The sequence below is a fragment of the Cupressus sempervirens genome, chromosome 10 (genome assembly GCF_028749045.1).
Source record: "Cupressus sempervirens isolate cs-2001-9-10 chromosome 10, ASM2874904v1, whole genome shotgun sequence".
Classification (NCBI taxonomy): domain Eukaryota; kingdom Viridiplantae; phylum Streptophyta; class Pinopsida; order Cupressales; family Cupressaceae; genus Cupressus; species Cupressus sempervirens.
The window spans coordinates 833,508,064-833,528,150 of record NC_143127.1 but is presented as its reverse complement, the minus strand read 5'-3'; the positions used below and the strand labels follow the sequence as shown (position 1 = coordinate 833,528,150).

Below are 20,087 nucleotides of genomic sequence, written 5' to 3'. Positions count from 1 at the left end.
TTCCTTACCCAACTTTTTGGGTAGTTACGAACCCAAAGCTAGTCATTCATGGAGAGTCTTTAAATTCACGTCTTATGTAATGTAATGGTGGGGGGGGGGACACTTTTTAGCAAAGGGGAAACTCTGGAGAAATTCTTAGAGAAACCTTGAATATATTTCAGATTCACATTATGTGTAATGCTTTTTGAGTTTGTATACTCTCAAGAGGATAATTAAGGATGCATTTGTTTGCGTGTTCGGAATGTTCTTCTGAGTTATGATCACTGATTTATCGCAGGTTGAATTAGTGATTATTTTATGCATTTATGTGGATCGTTTAACTTGGTGTAAAGGAATACATTCATTTCATGTTATCTTGATTCAGATGTATTCTATAGCTTATCACTTCGTATGTTGCGATATGTTGTATTGCTTTCTGCATCATTACAGTTGGATTTCCAAACCCTTTTGTAAATTGTTGTCTTTTGTGGATCTCAGTCAGTAGGCATTGTCTGTTGGCACAGTTGTCACTGATTATAGGGTGAACAAGGTCAAATTTAGAGATAATTTCACAATGACAAATATGTTTACCAACACGTTGTCATGTCGATACACTTTTACAAATGGTAGTTATACATGTGATAACTCTTAAGAATTCCAACATCTACATCATCATAGCTCTTCAAAACTAATAACGATATGAATGAATAGAAGACCCTTGAATGAATGACTACCATATAGAAGGACCAATAGACCTGAGTCAACAATCATACCCCTAAGTCCGCGATCATGACCGTTACAACACATAATGCTTGTTTAAAGGAAGAAATTGCCGTTCTGAATGAGTGATGATCTTTCAACAACATTTATGAGTTTTCAACTTCATTTACGGGTTGTTTTGTCTCCAACCGAGCAATACAACGATCTACGTAATAAGAATCATCTACATCACGAGCCAAGTGAAAAGATAGATAGTTGTTAAAGAATAATTGTCGAAAGAATGAAGACAACGTTTCATATTAGCAGAGAATACAACAAACTCTTCACCATCTTATATTATGTGATAGAAGAGAATGCACAACTAATGTCATTGAACCAATACATGAGCAATCATGAGTACAAGAGTAGCTCAAACACAAACAATTATCGCATGTATGAAAAGTAGATCTTGAAGCTAAAGAATACTTCCAAAGGTTCTAGCACCGGGCCTTGTAACATTGCAACCCACTTAGCTGATATCTTTACTTCTTCACATAACTCCTTTATTGCTGTTATCCAACCTGACTCTGATATCATCTTAAAGTATGGCACAAAAATGATGATAAACAAGTAAAATTGCACAGAAGACACAATAACGTTATCCTAGGAAAATCCATCTACTTGAAGGGAAAAACACAACCACACCATAAAATATCTCTTTTATTGGTTATAAAAGAATGTTCAAGTACAATGCTTTCCACTGAATATAATACATATAAAGACTCAAGAGAGTCTTCATCTCATAACTGAAGCTCTCTTCAATTCCTAAAAACAAGTCTTTTCATATTTTCAATTGCATGCCTCTTCGCATGATGCATGACGCATGACATGTGTCTTTGTATAATATTACCTCAAATAAATATCTTAAATATCTTCTCCAACTGTAAACAAAATATATAGGTATTATCTCATTCTCAACACAGCAAAATCAGAGATAAATATCTCTATCACAACTACAATTTTCAACATTATAGTTCACATGTATTAGTTATGCTTGGCAGAGTGCCAACATATATAGATTCTAAACATGCTAATGGGACAAGATAAGACAAGATAAATTCATTAATGTCCAAACAGACCAACAAGGGTCTAAGGGATTGAAAGTTTACAAACAAGGGAAACCACCCACAACAGGGACACCAAATGGTGCCCACGAAAGAATAAAGAAACAAAGTTACAAAGAAGCAAAGGAAGACACCAAGGAAAAGGACTAGGGTGTTTACCATACAGGGTAAAAGGATACTTATCGCATGTAGTATAGTAAGATATAACATAGAACAAATACTTTATTCATATACACAATATGCACTCCAATGCTTACAATATGATTATGATGATGATGATGATCTCTCAATAGTCCCTTCCAGACGGTGTACATATATTTTCCCAAAGGGGTGACTCAATTGTCATGCGCCCTTTGGATTTAATTCTACCTGTCGGCTACAATATAGAATTTACCGACAATGTAGGGGTTCTTCCTTGGCTGGAAGAAGTCGCAACACTGAAGGATAAGGAACAGGGCGACCAAGGGTACCTTTGAATATTGTTGGATGATGAGTGTTGCTATCTGGTGAGTCCAGAACAGGGTCTCATTGATCTGATGTGGATGGGAGCAGGACTATAGAATTGTTGCTTCATGCCCTTGGTCGGGAGATTGGCGCATAAAAGTCGGTGATAAGATGATCCAAAGCATGATGCTGACAAAAAAGCGACTGCAAAGTGTGATCTCGAAGCTGAATGACCTGCCTAAGATAGAGTGCTAGGCAATACTGGTCAAGGTAATTGAAAAAAGCCGATAAGGACTTGCAATCTCAGAAAAGACAGTAAAACCTCCCTTTGATCTCATAGTGGGTGGGACAACGAAAGATGAAGTGAATCTCCGTTTCCATCTCTGCCGAGGTCCATAAACGACAAATACATCTCTTCGTCGATGTGATGGTCTCTCTGTTATCTAAGCTGGTGGGATCTAACTCTAAAGGAACCAAGAGAGATACAAAGGGCATGGTGCCAATGCCCAATCAAATATGCAGGATGCACGATGATCCCATCACAAATATCTAAGAAGTGCTAGGCATAAAAGGCCATCCGTGGATGCAGCCCTCCCAAAGGGTTGATCGAAGTCGTAATGTATCGTCTTTAAATATCGAGTCTCACATGCTTGTTCAACTCCTAACAAGAGGGGAGGAGGTGAGTGAGAGCATCTAGAGAAAATTGATAAGGAGGGAGATGATCAATCTCAATTCCAATCGAACCCGATAGAGTAGTGGCCTAAGTGTACCAGCAGCGGGTCCTAGTGGACGGATTAGAACTAGCAACACGTAGTGTCCCCACTAGCTACGACATTAATACCTGCAAAACCAATGTTAGAATTTATACAAATATAAAATATATCTTATTATTCTACCCTCTATCCTAACCCAACCTTAAAGATGTCTCTAGATTGGGTTACCTAACCCTTAGTTATTCAACCGTTTTTTCTAGAGTGCACCCTTTAAGGTTCACATATGCATATGTTGACACCATTAGAATATTCTACCATTATATTTCCTTAAGTATGTTGATGGGAGGGGGCACCCATACATATCAACATATCTTGGTGCTTGGCCAAATAGGTATAATAACTATCTCTGATACCAACACATATATCTCTCCTTAATAAGTTGGCCAAATAGGTATAATACCTATCTCTGATACCAACACATATATCTCTCCTTAATAAGTTGGCCAAATAGGTATAATACCCATCTTTGATACTAACACATATATCCATCTCTATTGTGTCAGCCAAACAGTTAGCTACACCTATCTCTAATACTGACACAAAGAGTTTTCCATTTACTTCATTGTATTAGCCAAATGGGCATGTACCATACATATCAACATATCTTGGTGCTTGGCCAAATAGGTATAATACCTATCTTTGATACCAACACATATATCTCTCCTTAATAAGTTGGCCAAATAGGTATAATACCCATCTTTGATACTAACACATATATCCATCTCTATTGTGTCAGCCAAACAGGTAGCTACACCTATCTCTAATACTGACACAAAGAGTTTTCCATTTACTTCAGTGTATTAGCCAAATGGGCATGTACCCATCTCTGATACTAATTCATGAAGTTATAACCTTCACTTTACAAAAGATTCTTATCTATCTTCTTTAAAACATTAATTATATTTAATAAATATATAATCCTTTTAATAATTCACATGTATAATAAATAAATTACATTATATATATAATAAAAATAAACTATTTAATAAAGTTCTTTACTAAATTACATTTATAATCAATAAAAAAACTTCTATTTTATATAACATACCTTTTTGTTTAATCAACCCTATTATTTCGGGTCTTTATCTCCTTGTTATTCGGTGGGTATGAAATGAGACTTAACTTTCCCTTGAAAATTTTCTTTAACTCCCACTTGGGATGGCATGCATTGTTAAATTATTACTTTACCTTCTTCTCTAGCTTACGTGCTTCTTTTTCCCATATCTTTTAACTTTGTTTGCATTCATACTTATAGTATGTCCCATGTTCGATAGGATCATAGGTCACGTTGCTAGTTTAACTAGTTAGGAGGGTTGGGTGTTAGTTTGGAGTTAGTATAGTTTAGGATATAATAATTATATTTTGATGAATATCATAATTATATTATTGTGTTATTTAATTTAGCTATTTACATATGTAATCTATATATTCTTTTGTAATGATTCTTTTATTGATAATTAATTCATAAGTAGTATTTTATCAAATCATTTAGTAATAAGTTAATTACAAATATTAAATAATCATTTTATTGTAATCGTTTAAATAATTTTATCAATAATTGTTTCAATTTGGAAACTCTTTTATTATTAGAGGGATATTACACAACAGTGACTAAAGAGTAGTAAGCCAAGTAGGAATATCCGTGTTAGCCGCTAGTCAAATCCACAAAGCCCCAGAGGCGGTGAAGAAATCAAACCAGATTGAAGATGACTGCAAGTCTGAAGGAGTGAGCCCTAAACTCCACCAAAATAACACTACGGGGAGTGGAATGGTGACATCTGCTCATCTGCTCGAGGAAAAGTGTTTGAACTTGCTCAACCAAGGACCAGTCACAGTCTAAGAGGGAGGGGCCCCAAACCACTGAACTATATAGGATTGTGGGTTTGACCAAAGAGTCAAGGAGGGACAATTTAGAGGAAGTGTCTGGAAAAGTGTTTGAAGCACTAACTCTTTGCTCTCCTAAATTGTAGTAGCTAATAACTTGAACATATAAGAAATTGCCTAGTATTTGAGAAGCGATCTTGGGGGAGGAGCCATCTAATATGGAGGATAAAGAGTGTCTGATCGCTCTCAGGATACTGGAAAAAGGTATGGGGGCTAGCAATCGCTAATGAGGGTTGATGAGGGGAGGCCGAGGAATGGGAGGAAAAGATGATAGAGATGTTGACGAGGGCATGATCGGCCAACGGGAGGCAGGCGATGGTGAAAAGGCTAATGGAAGAGATGAACGAGGTACAAGCTAAGACATAATCCACAACACTTGCTCCTCCATAGTGAGGGCATTTAGTAGACTTTTTAGAAATCTAGATGTGAAGTCGAAGTGTTAGGAAAGAATTTTGATGTTCCCTTAGGATAAAATCTTTCCTTTTGTGCTATCAATGAGTACTGCAAAATGCATGCTATTACATGGTTGTGCCTCCATGGTCAACATTATATGTACCTCCAACATGTTATAATCAAGATCTTCTCACAAGTAAGTTTTTTTGTGCCACTTATATTGTAGAATTTAATATTGTTCTTGAATTTATCTTTTAGTTTTTATTTTTTACTTTGCTGGTTTTCTCTCCAAATTGCAAGCTTTGTTGCTGTTGAGCAAAATTGGAGGAAATACTCTTTTATCCACTTAGTAAAGCATAACCAGTTGGCTGCAAAATAAGGTAAAGAATTGGTGTATCTTCATACCAATTCGTGCCTTCTATCATGTAAGGATGCACAATGCAAGAAAGGTGCAAAGAAGCTTTGGGATGTAGCACCCAAGTTTTTGACTTGGATGCTACCATTCAAGATCTTACTAGAGCCACTATGGTTGATGTGGATGATGATGATGATGCATGGTGCATCTAATGCTAGTGGAACCACTTTTGTCTCTCATGATGATGAAGGTCTACGTGGTGCCTTTGAAAATCCCACAAATGATGATTTTTTTCATAATTTCTATGATGATTGATGGACATTGAACATTGAATCATGTTTCATGAATTTGTTTTATTTTGTATAAGTAAATTCAATGTAAAGATTTTCAATAGAATTGTCAATATAGATCAATGATCAAGTATTTGAATTTTTGATGTATATCTTTGGCATTCAACATTGACCAATGAAATGATTTAGTTTTATAGTTCTGTATATTTATATACACACACACACACGTACCTATGCATACACAAACCCTTAATTTTTTATTCATGTCCCTATGTACTAGGGTACGTACCCAAACCTGCCCTGAACTTGAACTGGCAACTCATGATAAAAATGATACCTAATCTAGAACATAAAATTTCACTCTCTAAGTCATAATGAGTCAAAAATCCAAGCTTGGAATGTAACTCCAACATTAAGACCACTCATAACAAACGTGGCACACTATTTTGGATTTATTTGACCTTAGAAGGATCCTCTTATGCATTAGAAGTGGCTCACAAGACCATGACTTTTCTAGTCTATTTGTATAGCTTTTCTGCTTATAAATACATATAATTGACTACCAAAAAGTTTGATATTTTGAAACACGTTGTTTTTACAAGTCAAACCCTCCTGTTTTGTTAACAAGATTTGATGTTTGATCCAAGCTAGCTATGCTAAGCACACTTGTAGCCCTTTCCATCAACATCTTCTCGTTGTCTTTTCAACTCCATTCTTCAAATGGGTGTTGAGTTGTTTTATCCTGTACAATATTGTTATCTTTATAAATTTTGTCAAACTCTTTTGAACAAAATTCCCCATTGAGACTATTTGAAACTACAAAAGACCTTAGAATCGACATAAGAAAATAGACCCATGTGCTCTCGGATAAATTATCAATGAACTGAACATAATAGAGAGATAATGGAAGTGAAGGGAAATTAATAGGACCCAACAAATCATTACTAATGAAATCCATAGTCCCTATGGATCTAAGTAGAGCTTGAATAAAGTTGAACTCATTTTTTCTTTCATATATCCAGTGTTCACAAAAGTCAAAATATTAAGAACAACCATTGACCCCTTGCAAAGGGCAATAACTATTAAAATATTATAATGTTTCTTTAGTGGTCATCTTAGGTAGTCTTTAGTGTATTAAAGTAATTTCTATCTTTGTTTTTAGTTCACAATTGTTTCTTTTAGAAACATTGTCTTTCTGAGCCATGCTGTCATGCATTTGTTGGTTTTTGTAAATTCAATTGGCAGTTTCTCTAGAAGATGAGAAAAAACTTGTCTTAAGCTAACCTTTGCCAATTTTCTACTATCAATCATAATTCACATTCAAAATATGGGACAAAGCATATGATAATATCAAAGTAGCGTAATGGAAGGTGGAGTAGGGATAAAGCTCCAAGATTATTCCCTCATTGCTTGAGAGCAAGCAATTTTTTTGGGGTGGGGGGTGAGGGGAGTGGGGGGGTGTTGTAATGTCCCCTTTTGTGCAAAATGATTTAATAGTAAATAATAATAAAAATATCAAATATGAAAATAAAAAATAATAAAATACATTATAGTATTATTACAAGTTAGTTAAGTTTAAAGAAATGCCAGGAGATATGCAATGAAGAGTTCTGATTTAGTAAAAGACACGACTCTTCACTTCCGGTTGAGAGATATACATACAACAAATTAATCATTCCAAGGGGGCACTAAAGGAGATCAACAATTCTTATAATAGTTATCAAATCAAATCTGTACCAGTATTAATCACCATACAATAAAAAAGGGGCATTTCAGTGGCCTATCAAACATTCCCACCAGATTTTTTGAGAGAAGACAGAAGTTGTATTGCAAAAAGATGAGGTCATTGAGGCACTTTTCAACTTGTGCTTCTTTCACATAGGCACATATGCACCAAAATAATAATTTTTAAGTATGAAACCCTCAAAATAAAATGGGGTTTTCTTTTCTATCACCTGCACTCACACAAAGGAAAAAATACAAACAACAAACACAAAACGATTAAAGGGAATCCTTCATGAAATCTTCAAATCTTTATGTCATTTTCATTGCCATGTCCTTGTTGCACATTGCCCATGAACTTGAGATTATAAATCAGAATGAGAAGATTAAAATCTAAAAAAGAAAAAGGTGGAAGGAAAAAATGTGAAATGAGTAAGGATAAGTTATTAATTTTAAAAAGAGTAAACTATATACAAATAAACCAGCTATAGATATTATATTTTCCTGCTTCCATTTTACATGTTTCTTATTTTTAATTTTTCCTTTTAATATTCTCATTCTGATTTATTAGCTTGTGCTTATGAGGATTTGGTTTAAGTGTTTTGTAGGAATTTGCATAAGAAAGAGGATGAAATGCCAAGATCTAAAAGCTCAATTGATTACATAAATAAGAGAGACAAAATGATATGATCAAATGATTGATTCAATATTGTTCAAATGATAATGGATACGAAATCAATTATTCAGATGTAGTCACAAAATTTATAAGTAGAGGATATGCAAGAGATAACCTATCAACTAGACAAGGTGTAATCATGTGTCCACCAGTGGTGGATCATCCTCTATTATACATCAAAGTATGTGCAACATCTACAACAATGAGAGGATGAAAAAGTGATAGGAGAAAGAGGTGGGTTTGACACACAAAGAGGTATAAGATGACAAGTAACTCCACCTGAAGTTGATCTCTCCAACCCAATGTGCTAAAATGAGATGCAAGCTCCTACATAACAACTACTATGCAAATGCATTATCCGAAGTTAACTTAAGTAGAGTGTTAATATAATTAATTAATTACACCAACACCCGCCACTTAAGTGTAGCTTAGGGGAATACACTTAAGCTCACAATGCCATATGATAATACATGATGGGTCCTGACCACTATATTAAGATAATATCTTATACTTTCTATAATAGTCAACTACTTGTCTGTAGTCCGTCTTTCAGTCTAGGTAGGAATGTTTCCTATCCTGTCTCTTTTTTCTTCAGTCCAGATAGGAATGTTTCCTATCCTGTCTCTAGCTTTGTTTCTAATTCCGTCTTCAGTCTACATTGTTTCTTTTAGAAACAACGTCCTTGTAATTCTTTATAAGGAACACATTTGTTCCTCTGTTAATCAATGAATCATCCGGAAATCCGTTAATCTGCCAACTCTTCTTGAATCTTGTAACATGGTATCAGAGCTATTACTTAAATTTTTTCAAAAAAATTTATAATTTCTTCGAGAAATTATTTGTTTAAATTTTTTCAAAATTATTTTTGTTGAGTTTCTCTAAAACCGGCTTAGGGTTTTCGGCCTAGAGAAATTCCCGAACTCGGGTCTGCCTGTGTTTGTTCAGCACACTCTAGCCCCATTCGTCCATGCACATCGATCCTTGAAGAAAAATCTGCCATTTTTTATCAAGAAATCTGAAGTTTTTTCAAGCTTTTTTCAGCTAGGGCCTTTTTTTTCGAAACCCTAATTTTTGGGGTTGAAAAATATTTTGTTTGCAGATTCTTGGTGGGTTTTTTGAGAACTCATCTGGGTTGTCGTTCGTTTTTTCTGGGTGCCTAGATTTTCGAGCCAGCGGATCCAGAAAACGACAGCAGATTCCTTCTGGGTTTTTCGAGCTCTCTTTTGGGTCATTCTCTGATTCTTCTGGGTCTTTCGTATTTTTGCCTCGAAGAACGTGCCTTCACAGATTTTCACAATTTTTCATTGAAAAACATGCCATGGCATCTCTGACAAATATTTTGCTCGAGCATAATTCCAAATTCAATGGTCGCAATTATGGAACCTGGAAGCAGCGCATCATCGCAATCTTTGAATATTGAAACACTGATCAACTTGTTCTGGGTGTTATGCAGCGTTCGACTTCTCCGGGTCCTGATCAAGGCGAAGCTGCATTTTTCGCCTTCTGAATTTGTTTCTGAGATTTTGGGTTTGTTGACTTTCTCCTTAAAAATCATTTCAAGTTGTCTGTAATACGCAAGGTTGTGTGAGATTCTGGGTTTGTTGATTTTCTCCTCAAAAATCATTCCAAGTTGTCTGTAATACGCAAGGTTGCGTGAGATTCTGGGTTTGTTGATTTTCTCCTCAAAAATCATTTCAAGTTGTCTGTAATACGCAAGGTTGTGTGAGATTCTGGGTTTTACCGTTTTTTCCACAAAAACGAAGTTTTGTAAATGCAACTTATTTTGAGTCATAGCACTCTTCTGGCAAAGCTTCTTGGTTTCAGCATTCTGTAGATCCAAGGAGGGTCTCAATTATCACAGAATGTTCCAACATCCGTACGTTGACCATTAAGGGAGGGTATTAAGATAATATCTTATACTTTCTATAATAGTCAACTACTTGTCTGTAGTCCGTCTTTCAGTCTAGGTAGGAATGTTTCCTATCCTGTCTCTTTTTTCTTCAGTCCAAATAGGAATGTTTCCTATCCTGTCTCTAGTTTTGTTTCTAATTCCGTCTTCAGTCTACATTGTTTCTTTTAGAAACAATGTCCTTGTAATTCTTTATAAGGAACACGTTTGTTCCTCTGTTAATCAATGAATCATCCGGAAATCCGTTAATCTGCCAACTCTTCTTGAATCTTGTAACACACTAGGCCATGTTGGGTACCCACATACAATATGCGAAAGAAATGCAATCTCTTATGAAGTGGAGAAAGAGGGAAAACCTCATAGAAAATAAAAATAACCCTCCCCACAGATTGAGATGAAATACAAACAAGATGCATGGATGCATGGAGTAATCAAGACCCCTTCATTATGACATGCATTATATATATATAAAATAAAGAAGTATAAGGACAAATCCCCACAAGAGGGAAAAGTCCTTCCCATAAGAGAGAAGAAATAGAAAAAGAAGAGAGACAAGGTAGAGGTTGTATTGCAAAAAGATGAGGTCATTGAGGCACTTTTCAACTTGTTGTGTATCTTTCACATAGGCACACATGTACCAAAAGGATAATTTTTTAGCATGAAATGATGAAAGTAAAATGGGGTTTTCCATTCTCCATCTATCACCCACACTTCACATAGGAAAAAAAAAAAATAAAAGCAACAAACACAAAACGATTAAAAGGAATCCTTCATGAAATCTTCAAATCTTGATGTCCTTTTCATGGCCATGTCCTTGTTGGACATTGCTCATGAACTTGAGATAATAAATCAGAATGAGAAGATTAAAAACTAAAAAAGAAAAGGGGGAAGGAAAAAATGCGAAATGAGTAAGGATAAGTTCTTAATTTTTGAAAGAGTAAACTATAGACAAATAAACCTGTTATAGAAGTTATATTTTCCTTCGTCCATTTCGCATCTTTGTCCTTCGTCTTTTTTCCTTTTTTCCTTCTTAATTTTCTCATTCTGATTTATTATCTTGTGCTTATGAGGATTTCCTTCAAGTGTTTTGTAAGAATTTGCATAAGATAGAGGATGAAATGCCAAGATCTAGAAGATCAATTGATATCACAAGTAAGAGAGACAATGATATGATCAAATGATAATGGATACAAAATCAATTATTCAGATGTAATTAGATGATCTATAAGTATGAGATATGAAAGAGATAACCTATCAACTAGACAAGGTGTAATCCCATGTCCACTAGTGGTGGATCATCCTCTATTGTACATCAAAGTATGTGCAACATGTACACCAATGAGAGGATGATAATGTGATAGGAGAAATAGGTGGATCTCACACACAAAGAAGTATAAGACAACAACTAACTCCACCTCAAGTGGATTTCTCCAACATAATGTGCTAAAATAAGATGCAATGTCCTATGTGTCTGCATGACAACTAATATGCAATTGCATTATCCTAAGTAAATTTGAGTGTAAATTACACCCACACCCCCCCACTTAAGCCTAGCTTAGAGGAATACATTTAAGCTCACAATGCTAGATGACAGTGCATGATGGGTCTCGACTACTAGGCCACGTTGGGTACTCACGTACAATATGCAAAAGCAATGCAATCTCTCATGTAGCGGAGAGAGAGGGATCACCTCATGGGAAAACCCTCCCCCAATAAGAGATGAAAAACAAACAAGATGCATGGTTGGGTGGAGTAATCATGACCCCCTAATACGACATACATCATTTATATACAATAAGGAAGTATAAGAAGGACAAAACCCCATAAGAGGGAAAAGTCCTTCCCAAAAGAGATAAGTAGAAGAAGTAGAGAGCCAAGGTAGCGCCTTCCCCCCGCCCCCCAAGGTAGAATGACCATCAGTGATAGCTGCTCCAGGATGAATGTAGAAGCTGGTCCATGAATACCATACAATGTTCCTCCCTTTATAAAGAAACAATGCCATAGGTTTATATGAGATGCCTCCCCAATCTGTGGGAAGAAACCTCAAGAGTAATGGTGTCTTTGAAAACTGCTCAACTATCACTTTGTTGACGTTGAAGGCTTCCCCCACCAACCTTGCTGAAAAGAATTAGTTAGGATCTAACAAGGATGGATGTAGAACATGTCTTAAAGAACCAAGTGTCTTCCTTGATGATAAAGAGACCTCTTGCAACTGCTGTACATAAGGATCCACAATCATATCAACCTCGAAAGACTAATCATGTAGAGAATGGACAAAAGGGTCAGAGTGCTCCCCAGCAACATCTGAAGAAGGATCATTCTCATCAAAGAAAAAATGTATATCAACAATGATGTCTCCTATGTCTGCAATATATTACTCCACAAATAGATGTGCAATGTCTTTGAAGTTGTCATCCACTGATTGTGTAAGTAGAAGACATGTTGTACCCAACTATATTGAAACACATGGACCTACGATTGTAGCAATGCATGCATGTGGAATGTGCTGATGCTGTCACCTCTTCCTTCAACTATTTGAAGAGTCACCCACAAGTGAACCTGTTGTATCAAAAGTCTGTCTAACCCAATGAGGTCAAGTAGAAGATGGTGGAGTATCCTGAACCTTATGCTTACGAAAGGTATAATGCATGTCAGGGTTGAGGTAGATGAACCATCTGAATCACAGTCATTGTTGTCACTATCCGTTTCCACAATGTTTGAAATATGGATCGGAGCAGAGGATAAGCTAGGTGAACTTTCGTCAAAGTGAACATTCCTCTCTATGAATATCTCACGAGTCTTAGGATCCATAAGTATATATGCCTTAACGCTGTCATATCCAATGAATGTACAGGGCCTTGGTGGTGGCGCCGTGCATTTTTGTGAAGATATGTTTGCCCATGCTAGACAACCAAATACTTTGAAGTGTTTTGCAACTGGTTCACTGTTGTCACTATCAATTTCCACAATGTTTGAAGTATGGATCAGAGCAGAGGCTAAGCTAGGTGAACTTTTGTCAAAGTGGACATTCCTCTCTATGAATATCTCACGAGTATTAGGATCCATAAGTATATATGCCTTAACACCATCATATCCAATGAATGTGCAAGGCCTTGGTGGTAGTGCCTTGCATTTTTGTGAAGATATGTGTGCCCATGCTAGACAACCAAATACTCTGAAGGTTTTTGCAACTGGTTTTCTTCTACACCATGCCTCAAAAGTACTCATTCCATCTAAGGTGTTATGAGGAGATCTATTGAGGATGTGATTGGCACAACTTATAGCTTCTACCACAAGTGATGGATCAAGGGATTTGGCTTCAATCATGCAGCTTTCCATTTCCTTAGGAGTTCTAATCTTTATTTCTGCAAATCTTGTCTAGCATGGACTGAATACAACTGGATTTGGAAGATCAATACCCTCGAGCTCACGAAAGTCTGTAGGTCTTGAGTTCACATATCCTCTTTCATTCTCTATACCAGGAACCTTAATGGTTTTACTTGATTGCTTCTCATAATGATTCTTGAAGGTTAGAAACTTATCAAGCACTTCATTCTTGTGATCAGAAAGTAGACCCATGTGTAGCATTAAAAGTCATTAATTAATGTGAGGACATAGCAACCCTTGCTGACTGATGTCACTGGAAAGGGGCCTGCAAATACACTGTGAACCAAATTAAGAACAACTGATGCTTTCCAAGACTTCCCTTTTTCAAACTTATCTTCTAGATGGATATCCATCGTGCAAGTTGAAAATACACCCTTTGAAAAGTTGATTGTAGGTAGAACTGTGACCAGTGTTTTGAGCTAAGCTGATGAAGATAGTGGAAATCAAGATGCCCATACCGCCCATGCCACAATTTACTTTATGATTGGGTATGTGTCAACAAGGCATGTGAAGGAGACTTAAGCACAAAGTGGGAGATAGAATAAAGCTGTATGTCATGATTAGCTTTACGAGGATGAATTTATTACAGCAACAGATCTCTCAAGTCTGGTTGGCAATTTAAACATAATATCATTTAAATTTCTTTAATAAGCTCCTTTAATCCTATGTTTTTCTTAATCATGTGAAAATTTGGCCCATTTGTAATAGAAATTATGTTCTGTTTGGTTTATATATTATCATCTTTAGTTGTGCTGTATATTATTTGTAATGGTTGATGAGGGCAACATGGAGCTGAATTTGAATTTGAGCCTTTGCTATTGCCATTGGTTGGGAGCAGCTTTCACCTCTTCCAATGACAGAATCGTGCAGCTAATCATGCCAGTGAAGCATTCTTTCTGTCTTGATTATACCAGGGTGAACTCTTGGATCCTAATAGTAACAAACTATGGAGGAAGAGTAGGGATGAATGTGGGAGGAGGATTTTATTAATTGTGTATGATTTTTGTAATATTTTGACTTTTATGTTTTAAACTTTTAATTATTTATCAAGTTTAATAGTATTTGTGTTCATTTTTTTATAATTTTATTAGTTTAGTATTCTCTGAGCTCCACTTATGCATTTCATTAATTGGACAGTAGCACAAGTAGTGTTTAATTTGTATTGGCAAATTGATCAAAGATTCCTGTGTGGTGTCACTAAATTCCTTGTTAACCAGCATGGTGTTATTAAGTTCCTTGTTAACCAGCAAGGTATGCCTTGCAAGCTCCTCTGCAAATAAACCCCCAGACACATTTTTAGGTAAACTATGGTGTTGGCTTATCAAATTTGAAGGTGTGATTTACAAGTTGGATTCATGCCAACTGTGCCAGTTAGTATATTACTGGACTATCACCTTCCATTCCTTTCTTGAAGAGAAAAACTCAAATTTTTTTAATAACTGAGCAATATCCTGGTATACATGTTTGTTAATTATCTTGACAGTCCATATTCACTTTGTAGAACCTTGGGCAGCATCTCTACATACAAGCAAAAGCAAGAATCCTGTCTAGACAGTGAAGAGAAAGAAGGTCAGCAAGGGACTAAGGAGCTGTGCTTGGATGGGCATGTCTTCATACTGGCTTTGTAGAACTTTGGGTACGATCTGTAGATACCAGCAGTGGCAAGATTTCTGACTGGATTATAAAGAAATAGAATGCCAGTAAGAAATAAAGGGGATTTCCTTGGTTGAATGTCAGTGATATCCACATGGAGGAAGATGGTCATGGAGAATACTTAGACTTGAGAAGCACAAAGGTCTTACTAAACCACCAAAGCTATTGGCTATGTAGCTTCGAAATAGTCAAATTTCCAAGAGAGCATAATGATAAAAATAAATCCTTTGCAATGTGATACAGGTTCCACCTGGGCTGAGTAAGCTAAAATGCTGATCTAAATATATAGTCTGGTTGGCTACAAAACTCTTATAGGACAACGTACTGAGGTGTGGTAAGCTTACCTAGAATCATTAGAGAAAGCATTGTAGTCTTTAGTCATGCTACAAACGGGTAATCAAAACTCTTAAAAGTAGAAACCTCAAAACTTTTAGTTTTGAGTGATAGAAAAGTTGCCGCAAGAATGCTAATGAGGCATATCCTTTGCATAACTAAATGTGAAATTTGGACTTAAGCTAATGAAGTATATTACCTTGCGATCTTTGATTAAAGTACAAAATAAAATATTTGGTAGCCAATCTCTTTTAAATTTATGTATATCCCTGAGACACTTCATATATTCTTTTTATGATTACCACTCTTTGTCATTTGCATTAGGAAATTAAAATTTGTTTACTTCTCTCTTGGTTTGGCAATAAATATAGTTTCAAAATGCAATCATGGCTTTAGTGCTTTAACATTTGCCAATAAGGCATATCTTGTACTTAACAACTCAGAAATTCAACTAGAGCTAATTCAAGGATCTAGAGTATCGCTTGTAGATAACTGAAAGAAAGAGAATGGTTGCCACTGGCAGCCAATCTCTTGTTAATTTTGTATACCCCTGTCATCCCATATTTATGTGTGTGTGTGTGTTTTATTCGCCGTTTTGCTTTTATTATAGGAGCAAGAACCTTTTGCATCTCTTATACATTTTTTTTTTCCTTTTGGCAAAGATGCTAGCAATTGTTCCAAAAATCTCTAGGCTTCGTCCCCATGTTGAATTTCTTGGTTACCATATTTTGCCAGGCCTTTTCAATATATCTGAATTGTATGAACACTTATATTGGTCTGTCTTTTCCTGGTGTGGTTGGGGGCATATTGGTGGATTGCTTTGAAATATTATTCTAAACATAATAAGTGTGGGTTATGGCGTTAGATGCAGTGTGAAACAGTACTACTGCAGTATATATGCATTTTGAAAGAGGAAAAGGAGCTTGCATTGAATAAAAGTCTGCCATTAAAGTTAAACAGAAATAAACCTAGTTAGGTAAAGTACACTCTACCAAGTGATGAATGCTCTCTGATTAGTGATAGAAAAATATTTATAAATGTCTTATTATAAATTAGCATGCCAATAATATAAATTCTGCTGGATTTGCAGATTTGACAACCTACTAAAGGTTGATTTTACAAATAAAATTAACTAGAATTACAGTGCTTAGGAAGGACATGAGGATTACCATGTTTCTAGCTCTATGATTTAATTCCTTTTTATCAAATTACTATCTATTCTGACTTTGTTTTGTTGTCACTGCCAGAATTATCTTATCGGGGCATTTAAGCCCCCTTGTACCACCTCTATTATGTTTTCAGATGGCAAAAACCGCAAGCAGGTATGCAGTTAAACTTTAAAGTGATTATTGTTTTACCTTGTGATACCGAGATAATAATTTCTCAAAATTGGATCATCTCTTCAATCCCTGATTTAAAGACTGAATTCTGCTACGCATTTAGTGGTTTTTTATTTGCATATGAAGCATTCTGAACATTGATCAATTGATAATTCCTACATTAGCTTTTCTTGAAATTGATGACTAGTTAGTCAGCTAATAGTTTTCCCATGAAGGGTAGATGGCTTTGCCATAACAAGAATTCTAGTTTTACACATGGACCCCCCACTCTCTCTCTCTGGTTTAAAAAATTAAAAAATATTTATATGGGATAACTTTATGCAGGCATGGCCAAATCTCCTCCCTGAATTTTCTAGTTATTAGTTTGTTTTTCCAAAAACTTGAAACTAACTCTCGTCTAAGCTAAGTTGCCAGTTCAGATTCTGGTACTGATGTGGGTTTGAGACTTGGGTTCAAAATTTGTCTAATTTCTTTTTGGGTTGGGTTTGCGTTCGTCCATACTATTTAAAAAACAAAATTTATATATATCAAAGTATGCTGCAGCAAATAAGTTTGTACATCATGATGCTAATATTAAAGCAACCGCCACATATGTTAATATTTTAGTTCAAATGACATAACAAAATGCTGAAATACACCACCATATTGATGTTTCGGCTCAAAGACAATAATATCAACATCAATAATCAGTCATCAGTGATCAAATATCATGAAAAATCATCACACAGATCAGCATCATTCTGCTGTAGCAGATAAGAAGCACAAATAGTACCTCTAGCATCAATACTAGCAACCTCATGCCTAACCTTAGGATCGGCCTCAACGTCCCTAAGTAGCTTGCAATTACCATCATGAATTGCAAGTGCATCAAAGTGGGCTTCCAACTCTGCAGACTATGGTTCCTCTCAGATGACAAAGAACTAGCAACCAATTAAGATTTACAATTTTGAAATTAGAGAGTTTAGTTTTGCATAGTTTAAAAAAAAATATAAATTCAAAATTCACCAAGAAGAATTTAGAAATTAGAATCTGAATGGTAAAGAACAAACTTGTGATAAAATTTTGATGGCAATGAGTTGCAGGTGTTGGCACATTTGTCCATGGAAGTACCACCATTCATGTGCATCAACATTGTTCTTGTCTTCAATAGCTTCAAGACAATAATCATTCGTGCTCTCAAAACTCATGAATTCAGACCAATTTGTAGGTCGTAGATGGTTAGGAAAGAGTCTTCGAAGGGTTGCCTTGTACCCTTGAACAACTTTAGGATCTTTGTATGTGGCAACTTTGGCAGTACTCCTCTTGAGGACTAATTGACTATAGAACTCAAGGCTCCAAGCACGGGCATGTACATGCAAAGGGGTAGTCATTTTGTTCATCTCTCTAGCATGATTACCTATAGCCCCTTGAAGGACTTTTCATCAGGATCTTCCTCTCTCATTTATGATATTTCTTCCTCAATCATGGAGTCAATGCTATCATATGTCTCACCTAAGCAAGGCCTTTCTATGTGAGTGTATAGGATATGCTTAATATAGGGTCAGCGAAGGTCTCTTGTGCATCTTCATACATATTGTTTAACTGACTCAATTGTAGTGCTTTTTTTTGTTGCATTAGGTCAAGTGATGCACAACACAAGATGTCCAAAAAATTTGTTCGAAGCACTCAACCAATAAGTCGACAACACACTTTTTTAAGGCCAACTTGCTCAATGGATTGGATGAGAATGTTTGCTATGAAAGGACCATCCTTCACCTCTCCTTGACAATCCATAACTTTCAGAAACATTGCACCTCTTGTGGACACTGCAGTAACATTGCCCAAAAGACGATTTCTTGCATCGTTCTATTCATCAGATAGTATGGTCACACCTGTTTTGATCCATGAATCCTTGATGGGCTGCATGGAAGCCTCTACACTGATCACCTCTCTATCCAATAAAGTGGTGAGTACTTTATTATAACAAGGGCCCTTGGACCCCTTTGGAGCCTCATTAAATGCTCTCATCATTTTATGCCAATATAGTGAGCGAACATCACAAAATGACAATCCATTTGCATAGATGCATCTCGCTATGGCTTGCTTGGCAATGTTTCTAGCTTTTTTCCAAGCATTTTGCAAAGGATGAGAATTTGCCCTCTCAGTTGCTTCGTTTTCTTATGTTTGTTCTTAAATATCTCTGTTCACAATGTGGTTTGGAAGAAAGGTTTTAGGTAGCACACCATCAACTCTTGGTTTCCTTGTACAAATTTAATGCTTTTTGAGGAATAAAGCACAAATGTGCTTTCACTCTAATACAAGAGCTATTGAATTCCTCTTTGCAATGGCTGCAAATCCACATACAAACCCTCCTCCACCTGGCATTCGTTGAACCGTTTCCACATATTTCCCTAGTGGAGAGCATCTATCTATTTTGAAGGGGGAGTTTCCGGTCCTAGAAGCACTTTCAACCATTCTTTGCATCTATAAACAACAATCAAAGCAAAGAAACAAAAATAATTCATGAATAAGAAAAAATAAAATAAAACCGAGGATTTAGGAAATCATATTAGAGAATTTAGACTCAACTCTGGATCTCCATTTTGTGGTAGGACATTTTGTTGCTTCTATTTTTCTAGGCATTGAGTCACATTCTAAGTATATGTCTTCATTTGAGTACACGAGTATAATGTCAGGAAAGGACCAAGACACAGTGCACACAGTGACTGGGAGTTTGGCAAGCATGGAGGGCTTCTACAGTATTTGCAAATATTGCTTTGGAAAAGAGATAGTTGCTTAGATAGGTGGTGCTATTGCAAATACACATTTATAATAAAATTCATAATTTGATAACTAGATACCTAATTTTTTTTAAAAAAAAAACTTACTTGTAGCATCGTAGCTACCCACAGACTCTGCTACTAGACGACCAACTAGACCCATTCGTTGCTAGAAGACCACCGTAAACCAGAGTTGTCGTATGAGGAAACACACATGCTGTGTGCGACCAAACATGGTGTATTTTCTTAGAAATCACTCTGTATTTCTTAGAAAACATCGTGGGAGACCAAATGACAAAAAACACCGCTTGAGATTACAAAACAATATGTTGAGTCACTTTTTAGGTTTAGTTTGGAAAAAATTGTT

The 20,087-nt window shown here is 36.0% G+C and overlaps 1 protein-coding gene across 1 annotated transcript in view; it reads left to right on the top strand.

Moving 5' to 3' along the window:
- The window catches only part of LOC149536571 (vacuolar protein sorting-associated protein 26B), a 196,201-nt gene that overhangs the window by 39,445 nt on the left and 136,669 nt on the right, over positions 1–20,087 (top strand). The window contains exon 3 of the mRNA XM_089803004.1: positions 16,869–16,943. Coding sequence (XP_089659130.1) covers positions 16,869–16,943 — 75 coding nt within the window. The remainder of the gene's footprint in view (positions 1–16,868; positions 16,944–20,087) is intronic.